The sequence below is a fragment of the Terrapene carolina genome, unplaced genomic scaffold, assembly GCF_002925995.2.
Source record: "Terrapene carolina triunguis isolate 2854851 unplaced genomic scaffold, T_m_triunguis-2.0 Scaffold62, whole genome shotgun sequence".
Lineage (NCBI taxonomy): Eukaryota > Metazoa > Chordata > Testudines > Emydidae > Terrapene > Terrapene triunguis.
Window position 1 is genome coordinate 52,833,128 of NW_020664413.1, and position 27,024 is coordinate 52,860,151.

The window sequence follows — 27,024 nt, forward strand, 5'->3', positions numbered from 1 at the left end:
GAAGTTAATGGGTAATGCCTTTACATTCATGAAAATGACATCTTTGCCAACCTTGGTTGAAAAGGTGCAAAAGATGCTGGGTGAGATAAACTTCTTTAGACAGGAGATTAACCTGTTAGTTAAGTGTAATCTCTAGAAAGTGGGTTCTGGTTTTGTTTTATATGTAACCTTTTGTTTTCAATATCCTAACTCACTTTCACTTGAATCTTGAATATCTGATAAATTTATTATTGTTTTCACTATAAATATATCTAAGTGCTGTGATGTTGAACAAAGTGCAGAACCACAGCTGACTCTTACAAACTGGTGTGTGTAAAATTTGTTTGAGGCCAGCAGACCTGGTATTTCTGTGAGTAGCTAGTCACAGGGTGTGATGGGGTGTTTTGGGCCCTTTAAGGCCCCAGAAAAGAAGCAATAAAACTGAGTCCTCCAGGCCTGCCTAGAAAGGCTGCAGGGAAGCAGCAAATCAGAGCACAGCAGGCTCAGTTAAAAGACGCTGCTAGACCTGAGCAGGTCAGTTCCTGGCTGGGACTAGAAGGGATAAGACAGAGGAACTCTTCAGACAAGGAAGCCTGGGAGAGACCCTACTCTAGCAGGGAACAGACAAAGAACCCAAGGACTGTGTCCCTAAGGTAATGGGATAGAGTGAAAAGTAGCCTAGGGAATGCAGCAAGAGAAGCTATTAAAAAAAGCAGCAATGTGGCTGCTATTTGTAGGATCCCTGGGTTGGGAGACAGAGTAGTGGGCAGGCCCAGGTTCCCCTGACCAACTACTGGGGATGTGGCCTAAAGCCCCAGGAAGGGAACAAGTTTAGTTTAGAAGCCACAAAAAGGGGCTGGATGTTTGAACAGGGCTGAAGACCCTGAAGAGGGTCAACCATTTGTCGAACTTTGCATTTTGTGGTTTCCCAGCTCTCTAGCTAGGTCACTTCTTAACTTCACTCCCCTTCTGGGTGGTAAAAAAGAGTCTCCAGGAAAAAAGTCCTGGAGGCACCATTTTATAACAGGGCAGGGACAGACTTAAAGCTAGCCCAGAAGGGGCTGAGAACTGAGCCCAGAGGCAGGGCTATGGTTGGACCTTTGTTACCCTGGAAGGGTTTCATCTGTTTAGACTATGTGTGACTTAGATGGAGGGCTGAGCCACTGAAGACCCCACCTGATGAGGGCAACAGCCAATGGGGGGGCACCATGGGTATAGAGAGAGTGTGCAGGTTTGCACCCAACCAATAGGAGGTGCTCATGAGTGGCCCCCATCACATAGGGGCTGGATATCACAGAGAAACACTTCAAAGGGACTTGAAGACTAGGGCATAACTATTGTTAATCTGCAAGACAAAGTAAGGGCAAGCATAGCTCAGAGGAGGGTGCTTGATTGGCTAGGAGGCTGCCAGTGTTAGGAAGCTAACAGCAGCTAAGCACAGGCAAGATTACCGCACATAGGTAGCAGAGGGTAACAAGGTGAATCTCAGTCTTGGGTACCCTGCAAACCATCACTTTCCCTCACATTCAAATCCTCCCCCCTGGCCTGATGCGGAGCAGAGACTTGAATTCAGGTCTCCCACCTCCCATGTGGCTCTCCCCAGGAGGCTATGGGGTATTGAGGGTGGGTCTCTTTCAATATCTCCTATTAAAGCTGTTCCACGTCCTATGAAATATTTAAATGTTCATTGGGCAAGAGGAAAAGCAACTGCCTCTATAGCCTAGTGGTTAGTACAGTCACCTGAGCAATCCAGGTTCCAGTCCCTGCTTTCATCAGCTCCATGCACACCTAATGGACCAGGTCTCATAGGTGAGACATACAGGGGAATGTCTAGTTTGTGCATCCTGTTGGACTTTGGCAGAAGATCGGTGCTGAGCTGCTCAGTGATGTTGAGATGTAGGCAGCCGTGCCACACAACAGAAACATAGGCACTATGGAGACTTTATCAGTGGAAACTTAGGAGCCTGTAACAGGCATTCATAAAACCACTACTCTGCTGCCACCTACTAAGTCTTGGTCTTAGGCACCTAAAGTTGCAATTAAGTGCCTAGGCTAGATTCACAAGAGGGACATAAAGTGCCTATATGAAATAAGGGTAATAAAACATCAGTGGTTTGAGCATTGGCCTGCTAAACCCAGGGTTGTGAGTTCAATCCTTGAGGGGGCCACTTAGGGATCTGGGGCAAAAATCAGTACTTGGTCCTGCTAGTGAAGGCAGGGGGCTGGACTTGATGACCTTTCAAGGTCCCTTCCAGTTCTATGAGATAGGTATATCTCCATATATTATCCTTTATACCCCTCACTACAGATATTATAGGTCTGCCAAATGAAACACAGCTGCATTCATGTTGTTGATGACTGAATGTTGGTGATATTTTCCACCATTATAGTGGTGGCATAAAATAAAAATGGGGACAATTAAGCCTAGTATAAACAGGTGCAACTTTGCTGGAAGTCTCTTAGCCAAATTCAGCACTGATGTCAGTGGTTGCATACACCCAATTTGTAGTTTAACATGGTCAGATTTGTGTAAGTGGCAAAGCAGTATATTTTTGCACCAACAACTAAACATGGTGAACAAATAGATTCAATGTACATTTTGGTTTTCTTAAGATTAGCAGACTTTCCCCGCACCCCTACTCATTTCAATAATTTTTATTTGAATTTGTTTAAAAATTCAATCCAAACTGTGACTCATTACACAGAAGTTAGCTGACAAACTAGGAGTACTGAACCCCTTCATACAATTTGCCTTAATATTTACTACAAGAATGTAGCAGGACAAAATTATATAATTTTCTTTGTTTTTCTGAATTAATATTTTAATGTGATCAGTTAACCTAGAGAGACAGAAAATCAGTAATGAAACAGACTTCAGTTGTTTCTGTTAACATACCAAACTATCATACACTGATTTCCATCCATCCTTCAGTCGCATAAAATCCTTACGAATGTTTCTGAAGTCTGGCAAATCATCTAGTCGACAAATTTCATCCCAGGCCTTCTGAGGAAGCCAGGTGCAGGGATTAGAGAAGGGATTGTCCAGGCCTATGCCACCAGTTAGTAAAAACTTCCACTCATTTGCATTAATCTGCAGTAAAAGAGAGTACCACGAGACAGCTTAACAATGAAACCTAATGAGCGGACAAATACCATATCAGCACACGAAGTAGATAATTGATATACTTCTCTGAATTTCTGCACTAAAAGTGGATAAAGCTTTCATAGCAGTAATATTGGAGGTACACCTCCAAAAAGATTAAGTATTTGACTTCAATTTAATTAAAAATCTCATAGTCTGGAGCTGAATACTGTATAATTGAAATTTTAACTGAACCTGGTTTACAGCAGATGTGCACCAAACCTGAACCTTATTTTGGCTAGTTTTTTCTTGAGCTGACAAATGGATAACTGTAGCTGGATTTTTTTTTTTGACAAACCACCTTTGTTAGACACACATGTTTGTGATAACTTTGATACTTTCTGGGAATCAAAATTTATCAAGAGCTATGTATGGAAGCTAATGTGTTTCAGACTCTTTGGACCAAATTTCAGGTCTGAAAATGAAAACCAAATATTAGTCTCCAACAAGCCCTATCCCCTCACCAACATTCTACCCAGTTGCAAATTCGTTTGAGGGCTAGAACTTGTAAACCAAGGTCCCTGAAAGGAATTTTAAAAGATTGTCTGATTTAGTAGCTTTTCAGCTTTCTGCTCAACAAAAACTGCTACTGCTTCTCCTAGTTCTAAAATCAAGTACATTTCAGTTCGCTGTATTCATTATTTAAAACATAGATTGCAGTACTATTCAAAATATGCTAGGTGCTTTCTGAACACACACAGGGACACAGGCCCTGTCCCAAAGAATTTACATTCTAATATATTTTATTAATGATAAATTAATACTATTAATACTGTTCCGCAGGGGATATAAATTAAAAGAGCTGCATTTTCCTATCAGTTTAAAACATTATTCTGCAAAATGACCAGGTACAACTTATTAGCCTTAAAAGACACAATTGTGTCAAAAGGGTTTGATTCTGAGAAATATATGTGTAATCTGTATTAAAGTAAACATATTTGGCATCATAAATGAATAAAATAGGCACTTTTTCCTCCTCCATCGTAACAATTAATGAGAAATTAAACTTCAATTTTGAAATGCTCCTAAAATTCATATTGTAAATTAGTCAATTTCATCTATTCTAAATGGATAAAAGCTTTACAACTAATACAAGTATTGACAACCATCTAATAAAAAAAGTCTGTAGATAAATAACAATGTTGCAAAATATTTGCAATACTATAAGCTGGGTTTTATTTTGAATGAGATTTGAAAAATGGCTATCATATTTAAGTTTGCTAGATCACTTTATATTTTATTCTATTGCTCTCTAATTGCTCACTAAAACATGTAAAACCAAAACACACCCAATCATGGCTTTTTAAGTTACATGTTATATGTTCCTTTTTTCAGGATATTGGTATGTCATTTAAATATATACAGTACAAAATAGCAAATAACTTTAATGTACTGACCAATTTTTCATGCTGCAGGAGATTTACATTTAGACAAAAAGAGAAGAGCAGCTTGTCCTTTTCAAAGAGTGAGCGACAGATATTAACATAGAGTGAGTAAGTAAAATGATCCTTGAGAATCTTCAGCCTGCAAGTGTCAGAGAAAGAGAGAAGTTAAATTCATATCACTTTAAAGCCCATACACTTAAGCAACCCTATTGCAGCTCGCTTAGACCTCTGTTATTCTAATAAACTTTCTGGTCAATTACCCAAAAACAATCAAGGATCCTCATTAAATGTGTACACCAATTTGTGAGGAAAACAATGCAAAAACATTTCAACAGAATTACATTTTACTACTGACATAGATTTTTTTTTTTTTTTTTTTGGAGGCTGTGGGGGAGGGGAGAGCTGAACCTTCCTGTTGAAAAAAGCAGCAATAATCTTTTATTTACATTAATGAATTTTATAAAAAAGGGATTTGAGCAGATGATGGAGGAAAAGCAAGAGGAAGCTGGACACATGTAGATACATGCTGGCCCAGAGAACTGTGAGGGGAGATGGCTGAACGAAGAAAACAGGATCTGATTTGGATATAGACAGACGGTAGACCTCTTTAATATTTTTAACAAAATAAATATTAATGGGAATTTGTGTCATTATGGGGGATTTTCCCAGGTATTTATTGGATGACAAGTGCTACTAATAATGGTAGGGCCCAGATATTCCTAGTTGTGATAGCCTACAGATTTTTTCACCAAACAGTCACTAAACCAACAAGAGGTGATGCCATTTTAGATTTAGTACTGGTAAGTAGTGAGGACCTCCTAGAAGAACTGATTAAAAAGGACAGCCTCCTTGGCTCCTGACTGGAACTGGATGGCACAATGACAGAGCCCCTTCCCTTCTGGTATGATAGAGGGGCAGCCGGGCCAAATATAAGTGAGTGGCATCATGACCTGGCACACAGGATCACAACGCTACTCAAATTTGGCCCATTTTGTCCCCCCACACATACTTCTACTATATTCACCAGACCTATTAGGAAATTTTAAAAAGTACAGAAGTGTTTAAAAGCTAGAGAAGGAGATTAAGTGTAGTCACTAGTGAGTGGATATAAAGGCGTGGCTACTGGATGGAATCAACTGTGATTGCATATTGAAGAGAAGAGAGTAGATAGTTATGAACAGTTGGGAGAGCTTTGTTTACTAGAATCTAAAAATTCATTAAAAGTGGAAAGGGTATCTGCTAATTTGTTCCTATAGAAAGTTGTCTAGTTCATTTAGCTGATATGGGACTTGGTGAATAAAGGAGGATAACATAATTGATGCCAATCAACATGGGTTTAAGGAAAATAGATCCTGTCAAACTAACTTATTTTGGGGGGTGGGGGTGTTACATGTTTAGTTTTATACTTCTGTAAGGGGTTTAACTTAGTACTGCATGACATTTTGATTAAAAAAACAAGTACAATATAAAATTAACAATACATATTAAATCGATTAAAATCTGGCTAACTCAAAGGTCTCAAAATGTAATTGTAAATGGGGAATCATCACCTAGTGCACGGGTTTCTAGTGGGGCCCTTGTATTTTACATTTTTTAATCAATGCTCTGGGAGAACCCATAGAATCGTCACTTATAAAGTTTGCAGATGACCCAAAGTTTGGGGGAGTGATAAATAATGAAGAGGACAGGTCATTGATATAGAGCAATCTGGATCACTTAGAAAGAAGGCACATGCAAACAATATGCATTTCAAGATGGCTAAAATGTAAAAGTACACGCTAGGATCAAAAAATGTAGGTCAGACCTACAAGATGGGGGAGGGAAGACTCTATCCTGGGAAGCAGTGACAAAGATTTGGAGGTCATGTTGGATAATCAGCTGAACATAAGCTCTTCATGTGACACTGTAGCCAAAATGGCTAATGCAATCCTTGGATGCATAAACTGGGGAATCTCAAGTATGAGTAAAGAGGTTATACTATGTCTGTATTTGGCACTGGTGCGACAGCTGTTTGAATACTGTGTCCACAATTAGAGAAGGATATTGATAAATTGGAGCTTGTTCAGAGAGAGCCACAAGAAGGATTAAAGGATTAGAAAACATGCCCCATACTGATAGAATCAAGCAGCTCAATCTATTTAGCTTAACAAAGAGAAGATTAATAGGTGTGTTGATGACAATCTGTACATACCTACATGGAGAACAAATATTTGATAATAGGCTCTTCAATTTAGCAGACCAAGGTATAGTAAGATGCAATGACTAGAATTTGATGCTAGACCAATTCAGACTGGAAATAGGCATAAATTATTAACAGGGAGGGTAATTAACCATTGGAACGATTTACTAAGTCATGACAGATTCTCCATCATTTGCAACTTTTAAATCAAGATTGGATTTTTTTTCCTTTAAAATATCTGTGACAGATTGCAACTGCATGCAATATCTTTGGTGACCATATTGTATTATGCTTATGAACAGTTTATGTATGATTGTATTGTATTTCATGGAGAAGGGTTACCGCAGTTCCCACAGGAACAGTATGCGGTGGGTGATTAATGCAAGTTACTAAGACTAAACAACTCCAGAGACCTTCCATCCCTGGGGCTGGTTTGCATGTATTTGTTTTGATATAAAAGGATGAGTTTGAACTGATTCATGGCTTTCTTTCTGAGCCAGCAAACATGCAGGACCTTCTGTCCAAAGGAGGCCACAACCCCTGCAGAAGGTTTCGAAAGACTTTGGCCTGCTAGAGCCACATAAGATAGATGAACAACTCCTAGTATGTTTGTGTGTGTTTAAATCTGTTTTTTATATGTTTTTTCTCTGTAATGCTTTTACTTTGAGAATAAATGTGCTTGGTTAGAAAGAGCTGTGTGGTAACTTTTAATTGATGGCAATATATTGTTCATAGCCCTTGGAAAGAAAGCAAAGCACAGGTGCTGGCCTTTTTGCAGACTGGCTTGCTGGGGATATGACAGTGTAAGGCAGAGAGTTATGCAGCCTTAAATGAAGGGAGTGGGACAAAGGTTATGGCTGGAGACGAGAGACTTGGTGGGAACCTCTGGAGTGGACTATGGAGGGAGGAATAGAGTTGCAGTTACCCTAAAACTGTGACATGCTCTTATTCAAAGGGAACTATTTTGGAGGAGTCTATGGTCTGTGCTATACAGGAAGTCAGAACAGGTGATCACAGTGGTCCCTTCGGGCCTTGGAATTTATTCATCTTATTTTTCAGTCTTCACAGTGTTTGTTTACTAAACAACTGATTTTCATTCTAATTGTAGTAAATGAGAAAACTACTGATCCACACTACAGTGATTGCCAAACATAAACATATAGTCCCTTCTTTTGACACCAGTGTCTTGCAGTAGTCTATCTGTGGAGTATTGCAGGTTGGTTTTCAAGTTGATGACATGTACGGTGACCAGATGTCCTGATTTCATAGGGACAGTCCCAATTTTTGGGTCTTTTTCTTATATAGGCTCCTATTTACCCCCCCCCACACACACACACACACACCTCCTGTCCCGATTTTTCACATTTGCTGTCAGAGTATACCCAGCTTCCATATCATTAGGGTGACCAAAGTGTCACTTGCTTTATTTACACATATAAAGATCTCCTTAAATGAGATGATCAAATAGCATTCAGTGCAATCTGTCTTTCAAGGAATCTCAGCTCAACACCAATGGCCAGTTCCTAGGGAGAAATTTTGCCTAAGGAATGGACTTCATAGCCTAAGTTAGACAAAAAACTTTCCTGAAGCTCTCTCAGGCCCCTTTCTCCTGAAGTTGCCTCTACATCAAACTTTGCATACCCCCAAAACTAACTATAATTGCACATCTTCCCATGAATTAAACCTTGCTTGCACAATACACTGTTTTCCAAGTTCTTTTTTTGTAACACCCCTCCCCCCCCCATGGTAAACCTCGCCACAACAGTATAAATTTATCTGATGTAACATGCCTAAAGTTAAAGGAAATGATAGAAAATGAACAATGGAATGGACTGAAATAATTAAAACTGACTTTTCCAATCTAAAATATAAGCAACATCAAAAGCTATTAAGCAGCAAGATAGAATAGATCACAGGTCACTTCAAAGAATGTGGGAAATTGCTTTCTTCAAGATCAAATGGGCCACTGAATGAGAATTTATCTGTTGACATGGAAGAGCAGAACACTGAATTACAACCTTAAAAATATTCTTAACATTTTGGCCATATGTAATTTGACATATAGGTCTAGAGTTTTGACTAGCCTAATAAGAACATAGGCTTGCACATGGCTTAGGACCCCCTGCAAGTGTGCCAGGCACAAGTGGGAGAGCAAGCTGCATCCCAATAAGTGATGAAGTAAATTATCTGCTCACTTGCTATCTGCAAGCACAACTGTGAGTCACCATTTCTCCCTAGAGCTACTCCTGAGGCAGCTGCAACTCCATCATCTGTGAGGAACATAGCTTGGCTGTAGCTGAGGGACTAGCCCAATGTGTGGATTTCATTGGTGTGATGCACTGGAAGCATGTGTGCAACCCACTACTGGTGACTGCAGGTGTGTAACTGAGAAAAGTAAACCTACTTTTATTAGTTACATATTGCCAAAAATTTGCAGGGCACTTTACAGACATCTACAGGTTCTAACCAAAACTCTGTTAAAATCTAAAAAAAGACAAGACACACACAGTTGGCAAAAGGGATACAGCATGAAAGTAAAGTGAGTGGCCAATTACTGTGTATCTTGCACGTATCTGTTAGTTCCACACAGGACTAAAATAGTAATAACTAAAATACGAAACAATATAGAAAACAGCACTTACTAGCATATTGTACCTTCTTTATACCTGTAAACAAGTGGCTCTCAAGGAAAGACCAGATTAGAATATATGGACCTTTCTGCTTGGTGCAAGAGTACAAAACAGTATTCCAAGAGTAATTATAAATACAATATAACTTGGAGAAATGTTTGTGACACCTTCCTGAATAACAGTGAAAGCCAATGAAACTTTTTTTTTTATTAAGCGAGAATGGAGAATTATCTTTCTTACCTTGTTTGTAACTCTTCTGATTTCTCTGAATTATCTATAGACATGACAAAAAGGTTAATAAACCACATAAGAGAATACTGGTACATTGGCTCAATGTTGGCTAGATCAGCAATTGAGAAAAACAGGATTGACGAATGAATAGAAATAGGACGGTAACCCATCCGGGTAGTATCAATCTTCTTTTCTGTCTCTTCGGCTATAGCTTGCTTCTCAGAAATCTCATTAGCCAGAACTTTGGAAGAAGATAATATCTTAATGGCAGTTTCATCCTCTAAAATATTTCCTTCTGAAGCGGAGAGAACTTCTAAAATCTTGTCTTCTATTTCTTTTAGTTGCCTAAAATAAAATACAAAATTTTCATACAACACATACATACATACATGCAATGCATATTCAAGATATGTATCCTGAGAATTAAAGACCTATTTTTGTTCTTAGCTTAATTTTTAAGAAAAATTATTTGTATTTTCTAAACACCTGTGGTCATACAGGACTCACTTATTCTTCTTACAAAGCAAAAATGACTCTAAGGGAATGCAGTGTGCAGCAGGTATAGTATAGCCAGCCTTCCTCCAACTTTGCAGACTTCATGCTCTGCCCTCATGTGGAAAAGGGTCCTGTGGACACCCACCAAGTACAATCGGACAGGCCAGACCAAATATGGCCCACTGTGAAGATTCATTTCTAAAAACATCAAGTAGGAGAACAAGTAGCAACCTTTGTCCCCAGCTCCTGCTCTCCCCAAAACCTGTTAAGACTCCTCAGAAAACAAAGCCATCAAGGGGACATTCAAAAATAGCGCTGAAGGACAAGAGAGAGTCCCCAACCAAATAAATTATTCTGATACCTTTTATTCTCAGCTCCTTGCAAGATTAGGGCTTGTTTTTCTTCTTCAAGATCTGGTCTCTCTCTTGCTACTACAATTCCAAGAAGCTGATCTTGCATTCCTTCTGGAGTTATCATGAAGTTCAGTAAGGTTACCTGTAAATGAAAGGTGTTACAAAGCACAACACAATTAGAGACAGATCAAATTAAAGTATTGTTCCTCTTCCATGCTCAGGAAGTCTGCAAAAGACTATGCAACAGCCTAAAACAGATGATTCTGAGGGCAGAAAAATTGAGGCTGAAGTGTCTACAATCCTCTGTGCTATGGAGTTTTTGTCCCACAGTTACAGTAAGTAAGAAAGAAAAAGTCCATCTTATCTGTGAATTTTCTTTTCTTTCCTCCCTCCATGTAAGACAGCCTTCACAATAGGGCATTTCCCAGTTCCATAGCAAATGGAAGCAGACAAAAAACTCTGGCACTCAGTCTGGGCTTAGAATTACCCCTCAAAACAGAACTCTCCAGAATGATAGCTTTCAAAGTTGAAAAATACTAATTATAAAAAACATTAAAGTGCTATTCAACTCAAATCATTTGCAATACAGCCTGGACAAGAAATTTAAGGATGTCCTAGAAGAACACGCTATTCTTCCAAATTACTTAACATGCAAGCAATAGCCAGAAAAACTATGGATATAATGCTCCAAGGGAGTGTTCTCAAAAAAAAAAAAAAAAAAAAATCACAGATAAGACAGAATTTTCCCTCTTCATCCCCTCCCCTCTGCTTCACAGAGGAAAGCAGAAAGCTGTAAATAAACCCTGGGAAGGGAGGAGGGATTTGACTATGAACAATTTGGATAGAAATTTAAGTGTTACAACAATTTAACAAATTTTCCACCTACAAAGGAAGGACAGTCACCTTCTGAAAAAGTGTGAATAGAAGACCGCATAGAGCAGATCTCATTTTAAGATGTATATGATATCTCCACACATTAAATCACTGCTCCTTTCACAAAATGAGTGATAACGTGCTAGGGTGGAGTTATACCCAAGGTTTTGAATGCCTGTACTATACGCACCTTTATCCACTTGATTGCCCTGTTCACATCCAATTTATGCCCTTCATTAGGATGTGTGGAATTAAACAGAATGAGAATACCACTTCCTACCATATGGTTATCCAGAGAAAAAAGTCCTTGTCATTTCAAAGAACTACCGTGCTTGATAGAATATGCATAATTGAGGTTCCATAGAGAGCATGCCAAGCTCCAAAATTCAACTGGCCGAGCAGATGACATGTAGACAAGATACTGAGACACAGGAGAGGGGCATACTGACTGCAGGAGGCTAGAAAGATGTTTTTTATGATTTCTTGCAGCATACAGGGCAATATCATGATAGGAATCTGCATAGCACTGGAAGACTGATGAGCGTGGTGGTCTTATATCAATTATGTAATGGTGATTAGTGATTTCCTTTGGTTTCTTACAGTGCAATACACATGCAGTCACAGACTTGTCTTTCCAAAAAGTGTTATCTTTGAGTCCAATGATCAGACCATCTTGTAGTAACTATAGAACATCTTTTACTTTAATTGACACTGCCTGATCCATCTCTCATAACAATATCTGAACCCCATCCAAGCAATTTGTAGATATCTTTTGAGAGTTTCATGTAATTTATTAGGAGGATGTTTATTACCTTCTTAGAATATCTATGTGTCTGTTGTTCCCAGAGGCGATGTGGGGGACAGGAGGGCATGCAGGGTCACATGCCCCCCAGATTGCTTGGTCACATGTTATGGCCTGGCCCCCTCCCTGCAAAACAGCTGAGCCAGTGATCTGTGCCAGGCAGGGAGAGGTAGGCCTACCTTGAAGCTCCTTTCCAAGAAAGGAAGTATTTTCAGACTTGTGAAACCCCAAGTTAAGAATTTGATAATTTTCTGGAGGAGCCCAGCCAGAGTCTTCTGACTCTCAGAAATGGCTACACTGGTCTTGTTCTAATGTTTAATCTTGATGCTGGTCCCTGAAGGAGTATCAGTTTTAAAGGGAACAACTAGTAAGGTAAGAGAGCCTGAAGTTTCTCTCATTGGAAGGAGGAAGGGCCTTCTCTCCTCCATGGCCTCTCAGACTGCTTTGTCCCTATGCTCCCTAAGGCGCTTACCAACAGAATATTTGGAAGGATGTCGTCAGAAGCAAGTGATCTCCAGATTCTTCCATGCTGCTACGTGGAGACTTGGAATGTACAGAAAATCTTACATCAAGTGAAGCATTGGTCCTGAAAGAAGCTGCTACAGAAATATAGTTTACAGTAGATTTTATGTGGGTTTTTCCACAAAATTGTTCCAGTTGCCTCCCATTCAAGATACGTCCTACAAAAGAAGAGGGTGCAGCCAATAATATGATGGCTGAGGCCACTGCGTTCAAGATTTGTTTAAGTGATGATTCCATTCTCCTGGGACATTCATTCTTCGCAGCTTTACACCAAGCCCCTCCCAGGCCTTCTTGCCTGGAGACTTTCCCTGCTTTGGCAGGCCACGTTCTATCTAGCTAGAGTCTTTTTCTCCCTGGTATCTCAGGGTCCTCAGCAGGAACCTTCCTGCTCTCTACAGCCTTCTCCAGGCCTTTGCTAAAACTCTGTCTCAGTGTCAGACCTGCCGGCCTGGAGTCTTTTAAGCCCCTCCCAGTGTCTTGGAACTCCAGCTAAGTTGTTTAATGAAAGTCCACCCCTTCCAGGGTATACCTGTCCAAAAAGACAAACGCAATAATCCCATAGAGTCTTTGCCTCAGCCCCTCCATCCTGAGGATTTAGTCCGTCTTCTACTCAGACATTAGTTTTTAGCCCTTCCTGTGTTCATTTTTCAGCCTCTGCCCATTGGCTCCTTGGGTCACTGCTTGCTCTTTTCCTGAGCAACCCCTTCCAGGATTTTCATCCTGGAGTCTTCATTCTCTCCCCCACAACCATCTTCCCCCAGAGATAGAGTACCTTTGCTTCATCCTGTTGGAAAGATAAGAGGACCTAGGGAATTTTTTTCTACTGCATTTTAAAACCCACAGCAGTGACTCTCAGAGCCAAGGTCTACAGACTTGAACAGGTGTGTAGACTCTAGAAATTCAAGCGTGGGCTGGAGTTCAGGCCAGTCACCTTGTGGCAGGGAACTTCCATCTCTCTCCCCCACTCCTTGACAATAAAAGGCCAGATATGGGTGAGGAGGGGTGTTCAGAGTCAATTACCCAAGAGTGGTAACTCTCTGTGTATGGAATCATTGAAGACTGGTGATGAATAGGTAAATATGATCAATTGTTGACACAAGTGATAATGTGTAAAAGATTTATATATAACCAAAGTTGTACATACAAATGAAGACCATTACTGAACACAAGGAAAGTTTGTTTTTTTTGTATTAGATATAGGACTTGAGTTTCCACTTCATTACATGAGTTTGATGCTGGTATAACTCCATTAAAATCAACAGAGTTCAACTATTATAAAACTGGTGCAACACAATGGAAATTCAGGGCCTGAAATATTATTGTCTTATTTAACTTGTTATGATACATGTATCAGATTTTTAAACTTTTTCTTGTGCAAGTCATTTCTAAATTTATATGTAGCATAATAGTTTTTGGTTTTGGATGTTTTCTTTTTATATTTCATCTTTGCTTTTTAACTTGTACCTACATATTTTCATCTTTGATAAAAAAAAAAATCAATGTGTGGGTCCTTTGAGGTGTAATAAAGCAAAGAGAGGTTCTTTATTTTCATTAATTTCTATTTCTACCCTTTCGTCCTATGTCAGTTAGAAATTAAGTTATTGTCCCATTCTGCTGATTTTCAAATTACCGGTAGTTTTAAGACAAATTTCATATCTAGTTTTCAGGGCTTCGTGTTCTAATAGAAGCAACATTCAGCCTAACTGTATGTCTGTGACCCACTAACATACAAAACTCTTTAAAAGTAACAGTGAATAAAAAGTGTAATAGAGCTTTTGAGTAACTGCAAGGAGCAAGAAAACACTAACCTTATTCTATGAAGCAGGAAATATACCTCTGCTCCCTAACTTGCAACAACCACAATAACTCATTTAGTTCCTTATAGTTTGATGATTGACAAGGGAAGTCTGATGTGAGTGGTTAAAGCTACTGTTATCACATTATAAAAACCTGGAAAAACTATATGGTGGAAACAGGAATAATTTTGTCACTTCTCTGTAAATTTGTATTCTTGTATATATCCAAGGCACAAAGCCTGGCACTGCTTGAAGTCCTGCCAACAGCAGTCACCATAGAACCAACTCTCTAGAAGATTTTAGAAGCCCAATTTGTAGCCTGTATGTGCATGGGGCTCCAAACTCCCAGTAGATATTTCTATGCAGAAAAGCAAATCAGTAAAATTGGCACAAAAAGTCATGAACTGGGGAGGAAGTTAAATACTAAAAATTAATGTTTAGATTAAATTCTTCAGAGTATGAATGACTGTTTTGTGAACAATAATGTTTTGTCAACTCTAATATCTGCAGTTAGAGATTACTCAGAGATAATGCCAATATTGTCAAAGAAAGAGAAGGAAAAAAACAACAACTTAGATACCAGGAACTCTTTTCTGCCTGCAGCCTACAGGGGAAGTAATGTTAATATTTAAACAAAACTCATTAATTTTCAAATCTCTCACCTTAACAGATGTTTCAGGAAGATAGTGTGGGTTTCTCAGCTTGGTTGTAATATAAAAGCGAAAGTCAGGAGCATATTCAATGGTGGAGTCCCCAAGACGGATGCATATACTACCAGACTGCTTAAATGTCTGTTTGAGTAGAAGTGGTTCTAGGATAGGGTCCAGTTCTTCTCCAACATTTTCCAGCAGCACTTGAACACAACAATAACTAGGTTTTGATTCATTTTCTTGGCAAGAGAGATCTCTGTTAAATGTGTACTTACGATGTGCAAACAGGTACTATTTCCACAATACAAATATGGGTCTAAAAGGATGTGGTAGAAATATGGTAAAACATTCTTAAATAATTTTTTTAAAAGTTCAAGGAAGTTTATATTTGCTTTGTGATATGTATGAAGTTTGAATGGGGCAATGAAGATTCTCTGAACTGTAGTATTGTTTGAGTATACTAGCGTTTCAAAGGGTCCTAAAAGAATTAGTCACTCAAATCTTATTGAATGTCAATGGCATTGGGGCTCCTAATCCCAATTTTGAAATCTATTTTTGTTCCCCCTATAGCAGTGGTTCTCAAACTAGGGCCGCTGCTTGTTCAGGGAAAGCCTCTGGGGGGCTGGGCTGGTTTGTTTACCTGCCGCTGGTTTGTTTGACCGATCACAGCTCCCAGTGGCCGCGGTTCGCCTCTCCAGGCCAATGGGAGCTGCAGGAAGCGGCGCGGGCTGAGGGACGTACTGGCCGCCACTTCCCGCAGCCCCCATTGGCCTGGAGCGGTGACCCGCGGCCACTGGAAGCTGCGATCGGCCGAACCTGCGGATGCAGCAGGTAAACAAACCAGCCCGGCCCACCAGGGGCTTTCCCTGAACAAGCGGCGGCCCTAGTTTGAGAACCACTGCCCTATAAGGAATTTAAAGGATATATGAGTTGTTTCTTTACTTGTAGTTAAATTTTTCATTAAAAACAACAATAGAAATAACTCAAATAGTTAATTGTAAGTAATTATTTTCTGATTCTGTTACCTTGGATGAGATATGGTATATAAGAATGTCAGTAAAAGTATTACACTGAATACTATCTATTTGTAAAATAAGCAGAGCCATGCAGGAACAGACAATTTGACAGACTGTGTGTTATACATTTTTTGGAAGGTAAAAGTAGAATTATTGTAACATGAAAACAAGTATATGGCAAAATCTCAAACAATTAAAGGAGCCAAATTAAAGAGAGGATTTCAAATTGATATTTGAGATGAAAAATCTCACAACCTGCTGTGACTTCAATTACTAAAGATCTAATTTGATTAACTATCAGGAAACGATGGATAACAGAATCTCCCTTTTTTCTATGAATCTGACAATGTTTGGTACTTTTATCATCCTTATTTTTGAGTTAATTGTGCCCTCTCCAGGTTTTTTCGGAAATCTACACTTTCATTATTCAATCGCTTACCAGGAGTGCCGAACTGAATGCAGTTTTCCAGTGTTCTCACAAATTCAGGGTCACTGAGTTTAATTATGTGCAAACTGTTGGTTTTTTCCATATTCTTTACCCATTTGTTTGCTTGGCCCTGGGGATCTATCATCAGAGGCCATCTTCTTGCATTTCTGGAGGGGGAAAAGATGGAGATAGCTAAACTTTCAGAATTAGATTATATACCCTTAAAATGTTTACGGTAAGCTTGACTTTAATGCAGTTTACTTTATGGTGCCATTTAAACACAACCTTCTAATCTATTTTATAAAATACTTAGGGACAAATTCTGCCTTCAGATGCTCGTGTGAGGGTCCCACTGACTTGAACAGACCCTTTGATCACAAAAATAATTAAAATATTTCTAGGCGCATACTTAGAATAAAGTTTCATCTGATTTAATTTTACAGATCTTTTAAGTTTAAAGATCTATATTGTACTTGTAGCATTTTGAACAGCTATAATATATTCATGATACAAATAACTTGGAAATTTCTAATGAATGAACTCAGTTTTCCACCAAAGATAGATTTTACATCTAAGATAACAGAAATGAAGCAGATAGTCAAGCAAATTCAGACTTAGCAAAAGTGGGTGCAACTCTTGAATTTGAGCTCTTATCTCAAGGGTATAGCAGCCATGCTTTAAAATTTTTGAATTTTGCCTCACATAAACGACATTGCCACGGGAGGATTTCCCTACGTAACGGGAATGCAAGGGGGAACCAGACTCAAAATATATTTAGGGCTTGTCAACACTTAACATGCTAAAGTGTCACAACTGTACCACTTCAGTGTTCATACTACCTATGCTAATGAGAAGGGTTCTCCCATCAGAACAGGTAATCCACCTCCCCAAGAGACGGTGGCTAGGTCAATGGAAGAATTCTTCTGTTGACCTAGCACTGTCTACATGGGGACTTTGGTCGGCTTAACACCCCCACTCAGCGGTGTGGATTTTTTACACCTCTGACCAACATATTTAAACCGACCTAATTTTCTAGAGTAGACCAGGCCTTCAATACACGAACCACTAGGTGTGTCTGGAGAAGCGAGTTCAGTGTAGGCTGCCATTATTGGATGGTAGAACTAGGTAAGCTGACATACATGTATCTGTTTTTTGTTTAAAATCCCTGGTTCTCCATTGCTTTGTTCTGACTGTTGAATAAAGTTATTTGTTTTAGCTGTTCATCACTATCATTACTCCTTGGGGCTCATGAATGGAAGAAATGCAGCTATCCAGTAAGACGTGGGGTGATAAAGGTTGGTACTTATGGAGTAGCCTGATCCAAGTCTAAGAGTGAAGGAATCGTGAGATTCTACCCCAAGACATACCAGGGCCAGAGGACCACAACTTGATGTGGCTGCACTCAGAGAGACCAGAACGGCGGAGGCCAAGAGCTTGGCAGAATTCAAAGGGACTGAACATTTAAATGAATAATGAGAACAGCCACAGTTATCTTACATAATCTATTTAGAAAGGATATAATTACTTATGTTTCAGGGCCTAAGACAACCACTACCTATGAGACTTTATGAAGAAACTTTCATTATTGGAATGTGTTTCCATAGTTGGCCATTGTGGAGTTTCTTGCACCTTCTTCTGAAGAATTAAGCAGTGGCCACTGAGAGTTTGCTAATTCCTATGTCTCCTTCAGATCTTACAAGAAGTATCTTCCTTCCTGACAGACATTTTACTAGCATCAAGAAAGATGCAGAATTTCTTCTCATTTAAAAAGTTCTGGTGATCTCAGCTACACTAGAGGTTCTAGTTGACTGACGTATTATAACCAAGTGCCATGGGAAATTAAGTATCCGCCCTGGAGAAAGGAAGATCAGAATCCCCATTTGAGTATTATCAGATGTTTAATCAGTCAGTCTGATTAATGTAAACAAGATTGTTACTGACATTTCTATTTGGCTTTACTTCATGAAGCCAGGTTTTGGAACTAGTTCCCCTATTTATACAAGTACCACACTGCTGTTGCCATGAGGAAAGGTTACTCTTATAACGCCAGAAACCTTTCTGTTCAATGTAAGTTCTTCTTTCCTTAGTTCCAGAGAAACAGTTTCCCCATCATTCTGTACCCATCTTTAGCATCTCTTTAGAAGGTTGTAGCATGAATGGGCATTCCTAGAGTTCTAAAGAGATATTTGAAGCACATGCAATACATTAGCCAACTGTACCCTGTTCATCTCATTCTGTTCAACATGACAGAGCCTTAGGGCCTCAAAGTTGCTGCAGGCAAGATGTTAAAATCAGTTGGTGTGCGAGGCATCCAGGGAACTATTTAAAGACTAGGAATGAAGACTTTGTCTACAAGAGGCATTGGTGGGTAATGTATATAACCTTCATCTCAGCAAGATTTGCAAAATAGGTTTCCATTTGTCTGCAGAGGCTTCTATTGGTAGGAAGGTGCCCAGAGTCGGTTCCCAAATAATTCTTTGAATTACAAAGCTCTAGCTTTATATGGATTGGAGAGAGACTTTCATTTCTACCCAATATTCTACTACAAAACTCCTGTACTTCAACTCTGCTTCTTCTCCCCCTCCACCCTACTTTATTCACTGCTCACTACTTCCCAATAGTGATGAAGGAGGAGAGAAGCTGTGCTGTAGAATGCAGAATTTGTTATTTGACAATTTTCCATTAGAAGCTTCTCTTCTCATTCGACCCACCATGGTAGTCTGCTAAGTGACGGGAATAAAATGTGTAGCAAATTGAAATTTTTATTTAAAGGGAGAATTGAACATATATTTGCCTTAAGGTTCATTAATACATTATACGAAATTTGTTGTTTTAATGCTAATAATTGGTTGCTGGGGTATTTCTACAGCTTCAGAAGAATTCTGCTGAAAGCATAGTCCTGGAGTATCCAGCAACAATGTTGGACTGCCTCTGAATTCCACAAGTGCAGGGTATTAATCTATTAGAGCTTCAGAATAACAGTCTCATTTCATAGAGCTGAACATTTCCTGCTGCTAGTCTACTCCAAGTTTACTCTACCAAGAGGTATCCAAGATTTGCTCTGTTTTAATTACTGATTGGTCATTTACAAGTAAAATTACTACGTGTTCATAAAATGTAGTTTATTGCAACCTTCTAACATCAAAAAAGTTCAATCCCTTTACTGCAACTCATGAAAATTAAGAGGGGAGTGAATTACTTTACACACTAGAAGCCTTGAAAAAAGTATATAGCAAAAAAATAGAAACAGCCTTGTTTTTGTTTCGTTTAACTGTTGAACTTGCCATACAGTAATATAATGTGTCCATAAAAGTAATAACTGAAAAGTATGCTGTAAGAAGCTGTTTCATGAAAGCTAGCAGGTGTGAATTTCTTACTTACGAGATAATGATACCGTTATCAATAGAAAACATGTCAGATGGTAATCCAGCAATGTTCCAAGCTCTGATTTTAACAGGTTCTCCCAAAGTATTTGTTAGGGAAAAATCATCTGAGCAAGGAATATCTCTCATTTTACATAGTGATGTCCACTCATTTGTTTGATTCTAGAAGACAAGAATGCAAATGTTAACTAAAGTTTTGTCTGTTCCCTATTACATTCATAAGATTTATAAAACTGTCAATACATTTATCTATATTTTTTTCAACTCTTTCCCCCAAACCATTGCTACAGTAAAATCATTTCTGTACTTGTCTAAACACTAAAAAAATCACACACAAGAAATTAAAACAGTAACCACTGTTCATGTAGAACATACAGGACTAATTCCGTCAGCCAGGCTGAGTTGCACTCAGTGCAAGAAAGAAGAGATGAAGCAACATATCTGGCTTTAGGCTACATTTGCATTCCCTTGATCTTGGGGTCAGTTCTACACAGGATGCCTTTCTGGCAGCTGAGGATTGCTATGGCATTGGGATGGTCCAGACGCATGCCGTTTTCAGACACATACCACACAAGGGCCTGGAGAATGGATGATGTAGGAGTTGTTATGACAGCTTTTTGCCATTGGAGGATTTCCCTACATAAAGGGAACCTACTGGGTCTGGATCTGCTGGCATTTGAGGGGAGTTTTGTTTATAGTTTAAACAGAACATGTTTTAAATTTGTGCTAATTAGTCAAACATCACTTTGAGCGTACACTACTTTCCCTAGCTAAACATAAGATTTTGTTCCTAAGCTAATCAGATTTTAATAGTGGTCTGTGAATTCTTAGCTGAGGCAAACATTTTCAGCTAATGCAGATTTGTCAACTGCAGCCTTTTATTTTTCAATGATACGTTAGTGACAATAGCAATAGTACAATATTTATTCCTACACAAAAAACTTCATTCACTTGAAATGAAGGTTACTCAAGAGCATTTCCTCTTAATGCAATTTTAAAAAAAAGCAATTACCAGTTAAGGCAACAATAATAGCCACAGCGGCCTCAATTCACGACTTACTACCCAAACATCCTAACATCCAAATGCACTCCGTCTCCTCATCTCCACAGAAAAATCCCTTTCAATTCCAACAAATAACAAATCACAATGCAACACATCCAATTCTTCACAATCCCAATCAAATGCAGAACCTGAAATTTGACCACAGTGCCCTTCAGAGCTGAAGCCCTAAGACACCTCTTCTCCGCTGGGTAGAAGCCCCTATGCCACCACCCCGCTGCAAAGCAGAGGTCTCAAGCTCTGCCTCCCCCTCCCCCCCCCGACCCCCCAATCTGGCAGGTGGTGAATGAGCCACTGTAGTGTTTAAAGTGTAAATAAAGCCTAAGACAAATGGACTGTTTTACATGGAATTGAGACACAACCTTGACTGTAAGTTTTGGATTAGGCCAAAGCATTTTATTGTCCTTACAAAACACAGCACTCTAAACAAAAGAGTGAACAACAAAGCCTGAATTTTATTCATGTCCCTTTCCAAGGCAACAGCAATCACAAATTTGGAATGAAAGGAAATGATTTTCAGAGGATAGAGAACATCCACAGAAATGTCATTTGAAGGCTCTAGTATTTTATTCAAAACCAAGGTGCCAAAAAGATATAAAAACTTTGTTCTTTGAAAAACTGGAGGAAATAAAGGAATTAGCTTCCTGAGAAAATGAGAAACTGCAAAATGAGCAAATGTGAAAGTACTATCCAGAGTCTCAGGAAAGACTGAAACAGCCACCCAATGAATACATAACGATAACACAGACAATGACAAAGTGGCCATATATATATTAAAATAAAAAATAGCTGTCAGGAGGTCACAGCTACTGTTATACAAAGAAGGAAACACGTTAGTTTCATATCAGACAATGAGTTCCCACAACCAGCCCCATAAGGCTACACTAAACTAAACTTCTTGAGTAAAACCAGTAAAAGTTAGTTATTGCTAAACAAATAAGGACATAACTGCCTTTGCTTCTCAGGACTGGCATGAAGGATCCCCCAATCACCACTTTTCAGAACCCCAATCATCTTTTACCAAAGGTCTAATACCTAGCCATACTATATATGCCTGATAAATGGCTGCTTTCATCTAATACAGAATTACATTCTCTCAAAATTCAGTAACTGAGAACAGGAGAAAACTGCTGGCAAAATAAAATCTTGCAAAGTAAAACACTAAAAAAAAAAAATTCAAAATATGGAAATGATGAACAAAATAAAGTTTGAGAGATGTTACAGAATTTTCTAAAGAAAGAAAGATAAGGGAAGTACAGTAAAAGTAGTTAAGTGTAGATAAGGAAAAAAAAGATTTAGGCTCAAATGTTAGACTCAATTTTCAAAAGTGGTCATTGATTTTAGATGCCTCTATTTTTGGGTGTCTAACTTGTGACAACCTGGGATTGATTTTCAGCTGTGTTGAGCAATCATTTCTTCAGCTGAAGCCTCGAGAAATCCAGCTGCTCAGCAAATCTGAACATAAGAGCAAAAGTGCATCAAATTAGGGATCCAAAAATGGAGGCATCCAAAATGAATAGCTAGTAGAAAATTTTGACCTCAGGTCCTAATCCTGTAGTTATTTTACACACACAACTTCCATTTATGTCAATGGGAATTAAACACACAAATTTATTATATTTAGTGATATATATAGTGATATTAAGTCCACTTTATCTCCCTGCTTCTCCTTGTTCTAAAGAATTATTGCACTTTAAATACATTTACACTCGAGTTGCTGACCAGTGATTCTGCAGACACCTGTTCCTGCTCCCACAGAACTTAGTGTGAATCTATCCATTCACTAGAATGGTATCAGGTCATGCCATGAGGCCATGGGGCATAAAGTTACTTGCAGTCACTTTACAGATATTTGAGAAAACCAACCACAAGGTTCATGTATTTTACAATTAATTTTGTTAGGAAATAGTAAAGAAATATGAAGGAAGAATTCCCCTGAGGTCTTCTAAGTGAAGTTCAAAGTCTTACACACACACACACCTGTTTTTTCAATTCTTGAAAATGTTGAAGTCAATTAAAACATGTTTTTAAAAATCTAAATATTTTAGCAGGAGAAAAAAATGTTTGGTTGGTTTAATACAAAAACATTTAGCTAAAACAACTGTATTCATTACTTGTCTATAGCTGGATGTGAAGGCTCCCAGGTAAGCCACAATTCCTGAAGAAATGAGGATATCTCCGGTCAAATTGATGTACTGCCTCCCCAGCTCCAGAGCAGACTGGTTCCAGCGAGTTTTCTCACCACCAAGGCCTCCAATCAATTGTTCTGCTCTCTGTAGCTTTTTGCTGCACAGGTCAACCTCAAAAACAAAAAATAAATTGCATATAATGGCAGCAGTTGTGCTGCAGATTATTTACATGTTTTGATTTACGTCATACGAAGAACAGCCAGGGGACATCCTGAAATTATTTACCTGTATGCACCGATTTTTTTTAAAATTTCAGCAAACAAAAACTTAATTAAATGTTTAAAAGTCTGAAGAAGGAAAATAATCTGTGCGACAGATTATTTTGCTTACTTGTACAGAGACAAAGTCCATGACATTTAAGAGTTACTGTTTCCTCCAAATAAACTATGAAGTTCATATAAAACATTGAACTCCTAATAGCTTTGTATGTGATATAGAAAATATCAATATTTGAGGAAGTTACCCAGCGCTCATGTTCCTTCTCTCATAAAACATCCTTATGAATTCACATTCTAGGTTGCTTTTTAATCAAGTAGTCTTTTAAAGTATTTTTAACAAGAGGTATGATTTAATAATAATTTAATTCAATTCTTTTACATTCATTTCTTGACCATGGGGGGTTGGGGCTCTGCAGAATCCCCACCAGCCTCCAATTCAAGTTGTTTACAATGTCCTATCTGGATTCCAAACGCGGGTGCGCATGCATGCCATGAGCCGGAACTGTTCATAGTAGTGTCCATGTGTTGGCCGCATGGCACATCCAAGGTTTTAAGAGGACGCTCCAGTTCCCCCTTATCCAGCAACAGAGGGGCCTGGAGCAGAGAGGAAGGAGGGCAGGATTGGAATCCAGATAAGGACCGCACAACTTGAAGAACCTCCACTTACAGTAAGTAACCTTCTCTTCTTCAAGTGCTGGTCCCTATGTGGATTCCAAACGCAGGAGGGTAGCGAGCAGTGGTCAGGAAGGAGGTGGGCGAGAGGGCTCTCAAAAAGATCAAGTCTGTAGGACAGCATGACCAACTGCAGAACCCGTTGTTGTGGAGGAAGCAATGGCGCAATGAGTGGAGAAGGGGTGGACAGAGGACCAAGTGGCAGTTCGAAGTATGTCCTGCTACAGAATGTCCACGAGGAAGGCTGACATGGCGGCATATGCCCATGTGGAGTGAGCTGTGATTCCCAGCAAGAGTGGAGTGTCTGATAGCTCATAGCAGGTCTTGATGCAGCTGGAGAACCACTTGGAGAGACATTGTGAGGAGAGGGCAGAGCTGTGGCAGCACTCCATGATGGCAACAAAGAGCCAGGGGATGCGCAGAAGGCGCGGGTGCGATAGAGATAAAAGGCTAGAGCGTGACAGATGTCAAGGGAGTGGAAGGCGCATTCCATGGGCGAGGCGTGGGATTTGGGTAGAATAGTTTGGGGTTTGGGAGGTGTATACTTTGGTTGAGGTGGAAAGAGGAAGCCACCTTGGGCAGAAACTTGGGGTGTAGGCGAAAGGAGATTTTGTACTTATGGAAGACGGTGAACGGGGGATCTGCTATCATGGCTGCCAGTTCACTGACATGGCGTGCAGAGGTGATGGCCACCAAGAAGATGACCTTTATGGAGATATGGGTGAAGGAGCAGGTGGCCAAAGGTTTAAAAGGGGTCTTGTTGAGGGCCCAGAGGACCAAATTGAGATCCCAAGGTGAGGCAGGCCTTTGTACAGGGGGAAAAACATTGAGGAAGCCCTGGAGAAATCAAGAGGTCATTGGGTGAGTAAAGATGGAGAAGTCATCCATGGGAGGGAGGAAAGGACTGAGCACAACTAGGTGAACATGGATAGAGGAGTGCACTAGGCCCAATTGGCGGAGATGGAGGAGGTAGTCCCGGAGAATAGGACTGGAGATGTCTGTTGAGATGTGGCGGTGATATGCCAAAGCAGTGAAGCGGCGCCACTTAGCAGCATAACAGGTGCAAGTGGATTGGTGCCTGCTGTTAGTGAGGATTTTGCAGACAGGCGTAGAGCAGACCTGGTCTACATGTGATCCCCAACCAAATACCAGGCCGTGAGGTGAAGAGGGCACGGGTTGGGGTGTCGCAGTCATCTGCGGTCTTGTGTCAGGAGATCTGGGATGTGGGGAGGAGGATTGGGGGGTGAACAGAGAGGTGGAGAAGATCAGTGTACCAGTATTGGCAAGGCCAAGAGAGAGCTACAAAGATTAACATTGCCCGGTCCTTGTGTAGGACCTGAGGGAAAAGGGGAACGGGTGGGAAGACGTAGAGAAGATCCGAAGTCCAGGGAATGATTAGGGTGTCGCCCTGAGATCCTGGGCCCACTCAAAGAAGAATGGAAGAATTACGTATTGTGCCTTGCTTACAATACTCCTGCTAATACATCCCAGAATGATGTTTTCTTTTTTTGCAACAGTGTTATACTATTGACGCATATTTAGCTTGTGATCCACTATGACCCCCAGATCCCTTTCTGCAATACTCCTTCCTAGGCAGTCATTTCCCATTTTGTATGTGTGCAACTCATTGTTCCTTCCTATGGGCTTCAGAGACTAATCATGGTTCAGGGAGAAATTTCTGCTGAGGTGATCTGCTAGATGATTTTGGATCCCAGGTAAATGATCAGCCACAGGGTTAATGTTTTCCCCAGTGCAAAACTGCCAGAACCTGACTGCCTCTTGACACAGCACTTTGGAGTATGCTCCCCATGTCTGTTCACATAATACATCATGGTAGTATTGTCAGTAAAGTCCTGAGTCCCTGACATGATCTCGAAGGGCCTGTCAGGCATTGTAGATAGCACAAACTTCCAGGACATTAATATAAAGAGAAGCTTCCTGTTCTGCACACAGAATTTGAACTTTCAGCAACTCCAGGTGAGCTCCCCAACCTATTAAGGAGGCATCAGTGACAATAGTCCTGATTGCTGGTGACCAAGCAAAGGGCATGCCCTGGACACATTGCCCTGAACCGTCCATCAGCATAAGGAGTCCAGGATCAGTGGAGGAAGTCAGACAGTGTGTCCAAGAGATGACAATTCAGATGATAGACCAACTTCAGCCACATTTGTAGAGACACAATCTGGCAAATTAGACAATCTGTGTGCACGCAGCCACATGACCTAGCAGTCTCAGGCATACACAGGCTGTGGCTGAGGGTTGACACTGCATTTCCAGACATAGATGGTGAATCAGTCAGTCAGCTGAAATACTCTCAAACTCATGGAGTCTATCAGGATCCCAGTGAACTCAATCCTTTGATTTGGGACTAGTGTTGACTTTCCATTGTTTAGGATAAGACCTAGATGGTCTAGTAAGCGTAACACGAACTGAACATGAGAGACGACTTCTTCTCTGAACTTTTCCCATAGTAACCAATTGTCCAGACATGGGAAGATATGAATTCCCTTCTTCCTGAGGTATGCTGTCACTACAATCATGCACTTGGTACCAGGGAGTGGAAGACAAAAGGGAACATGGTGACCTGATACTACCAGTCTGCCATGACAAACTGGAGAAATCTCCTGTGGGAACCAGGAAAGAGTAGAATCCCTGTCCCCAGTGCTTCAGCGGAACCTCCTGTACAGCCCCCAAAGCCAGTAGAGACTGAACCTGCTTGAAGAGCAGTGTCTCATGAGAGGGCTCCTGAAGAAGGATGCGGTAGGAGATGGGGAGGAGGGATGGAGAAGAATAGTATGGCATAACCTAATCTGGTGGTGCTTAGGACCCACCTGTCTATGGTAATTGAGTCCTGAACACTGTAAAAACAAGCCAGTCAAAGATGGGGAGGTCACCACTGAATCGCTGCCCAGGACACACAAGTCGAAATGGGTGCTTGCTGAATGCTGGGGGAGGATGAGCCTGCTGGTTAAATCCAGAACCAGAGGCCTTTTACCACTTCCTGGGGTAATCCTGCTGCCTT

At 40.1% G+C, this 27,024-nt stretch overlaps 1 protein-coding gene across 1 annotated transcript in view; it reads right to left on the reverse strand.

The window, feature by feature from the left end:
* Window positions 1-27,024, reverse strand: part of DNAH7 (dynein axonemal heavy chain 7) — a 234,795-nt gene that overhangs the window by 28,936 nt on the left and 178,835 nt on the right. Inside the window, exons 45-52 of the mRNA XM_029910522.1 lie at window positions 23,038-23,223; window positions 19,862-20,025; window positions 16,493-16,647; window positions 15,050-15,240; window positions 10,403-10,536; window positions 9,556-9,891; window positions 4,519-4,645; window positions 2,876-3,070 (exon numbers count right to left, since the gene is read on the reverse strand). Coding sequence (XP_029766382.1) covers window positions 2,876-3,070; window positions 4,519-4,645; window positions 9,556-9,891; window positions 10,403-10,536; window positions 15,050-15,240; window positions 16,493-16,647; window positions 19,862-20,025; window positions 23,038-23,223 — 1,488 coding nt within the window. The remainder of the gene's footprint in view (window positions 1-2,875; window positions 3,071-4,518; window positions 4,646-9,555; window positions 9,892-10,402; window positions 10,537-15,049; window positions 15,241-16,492; window positions 16,648-19,861; window positions 20,026-23,037; window positions 23,224-27,024) is intronic.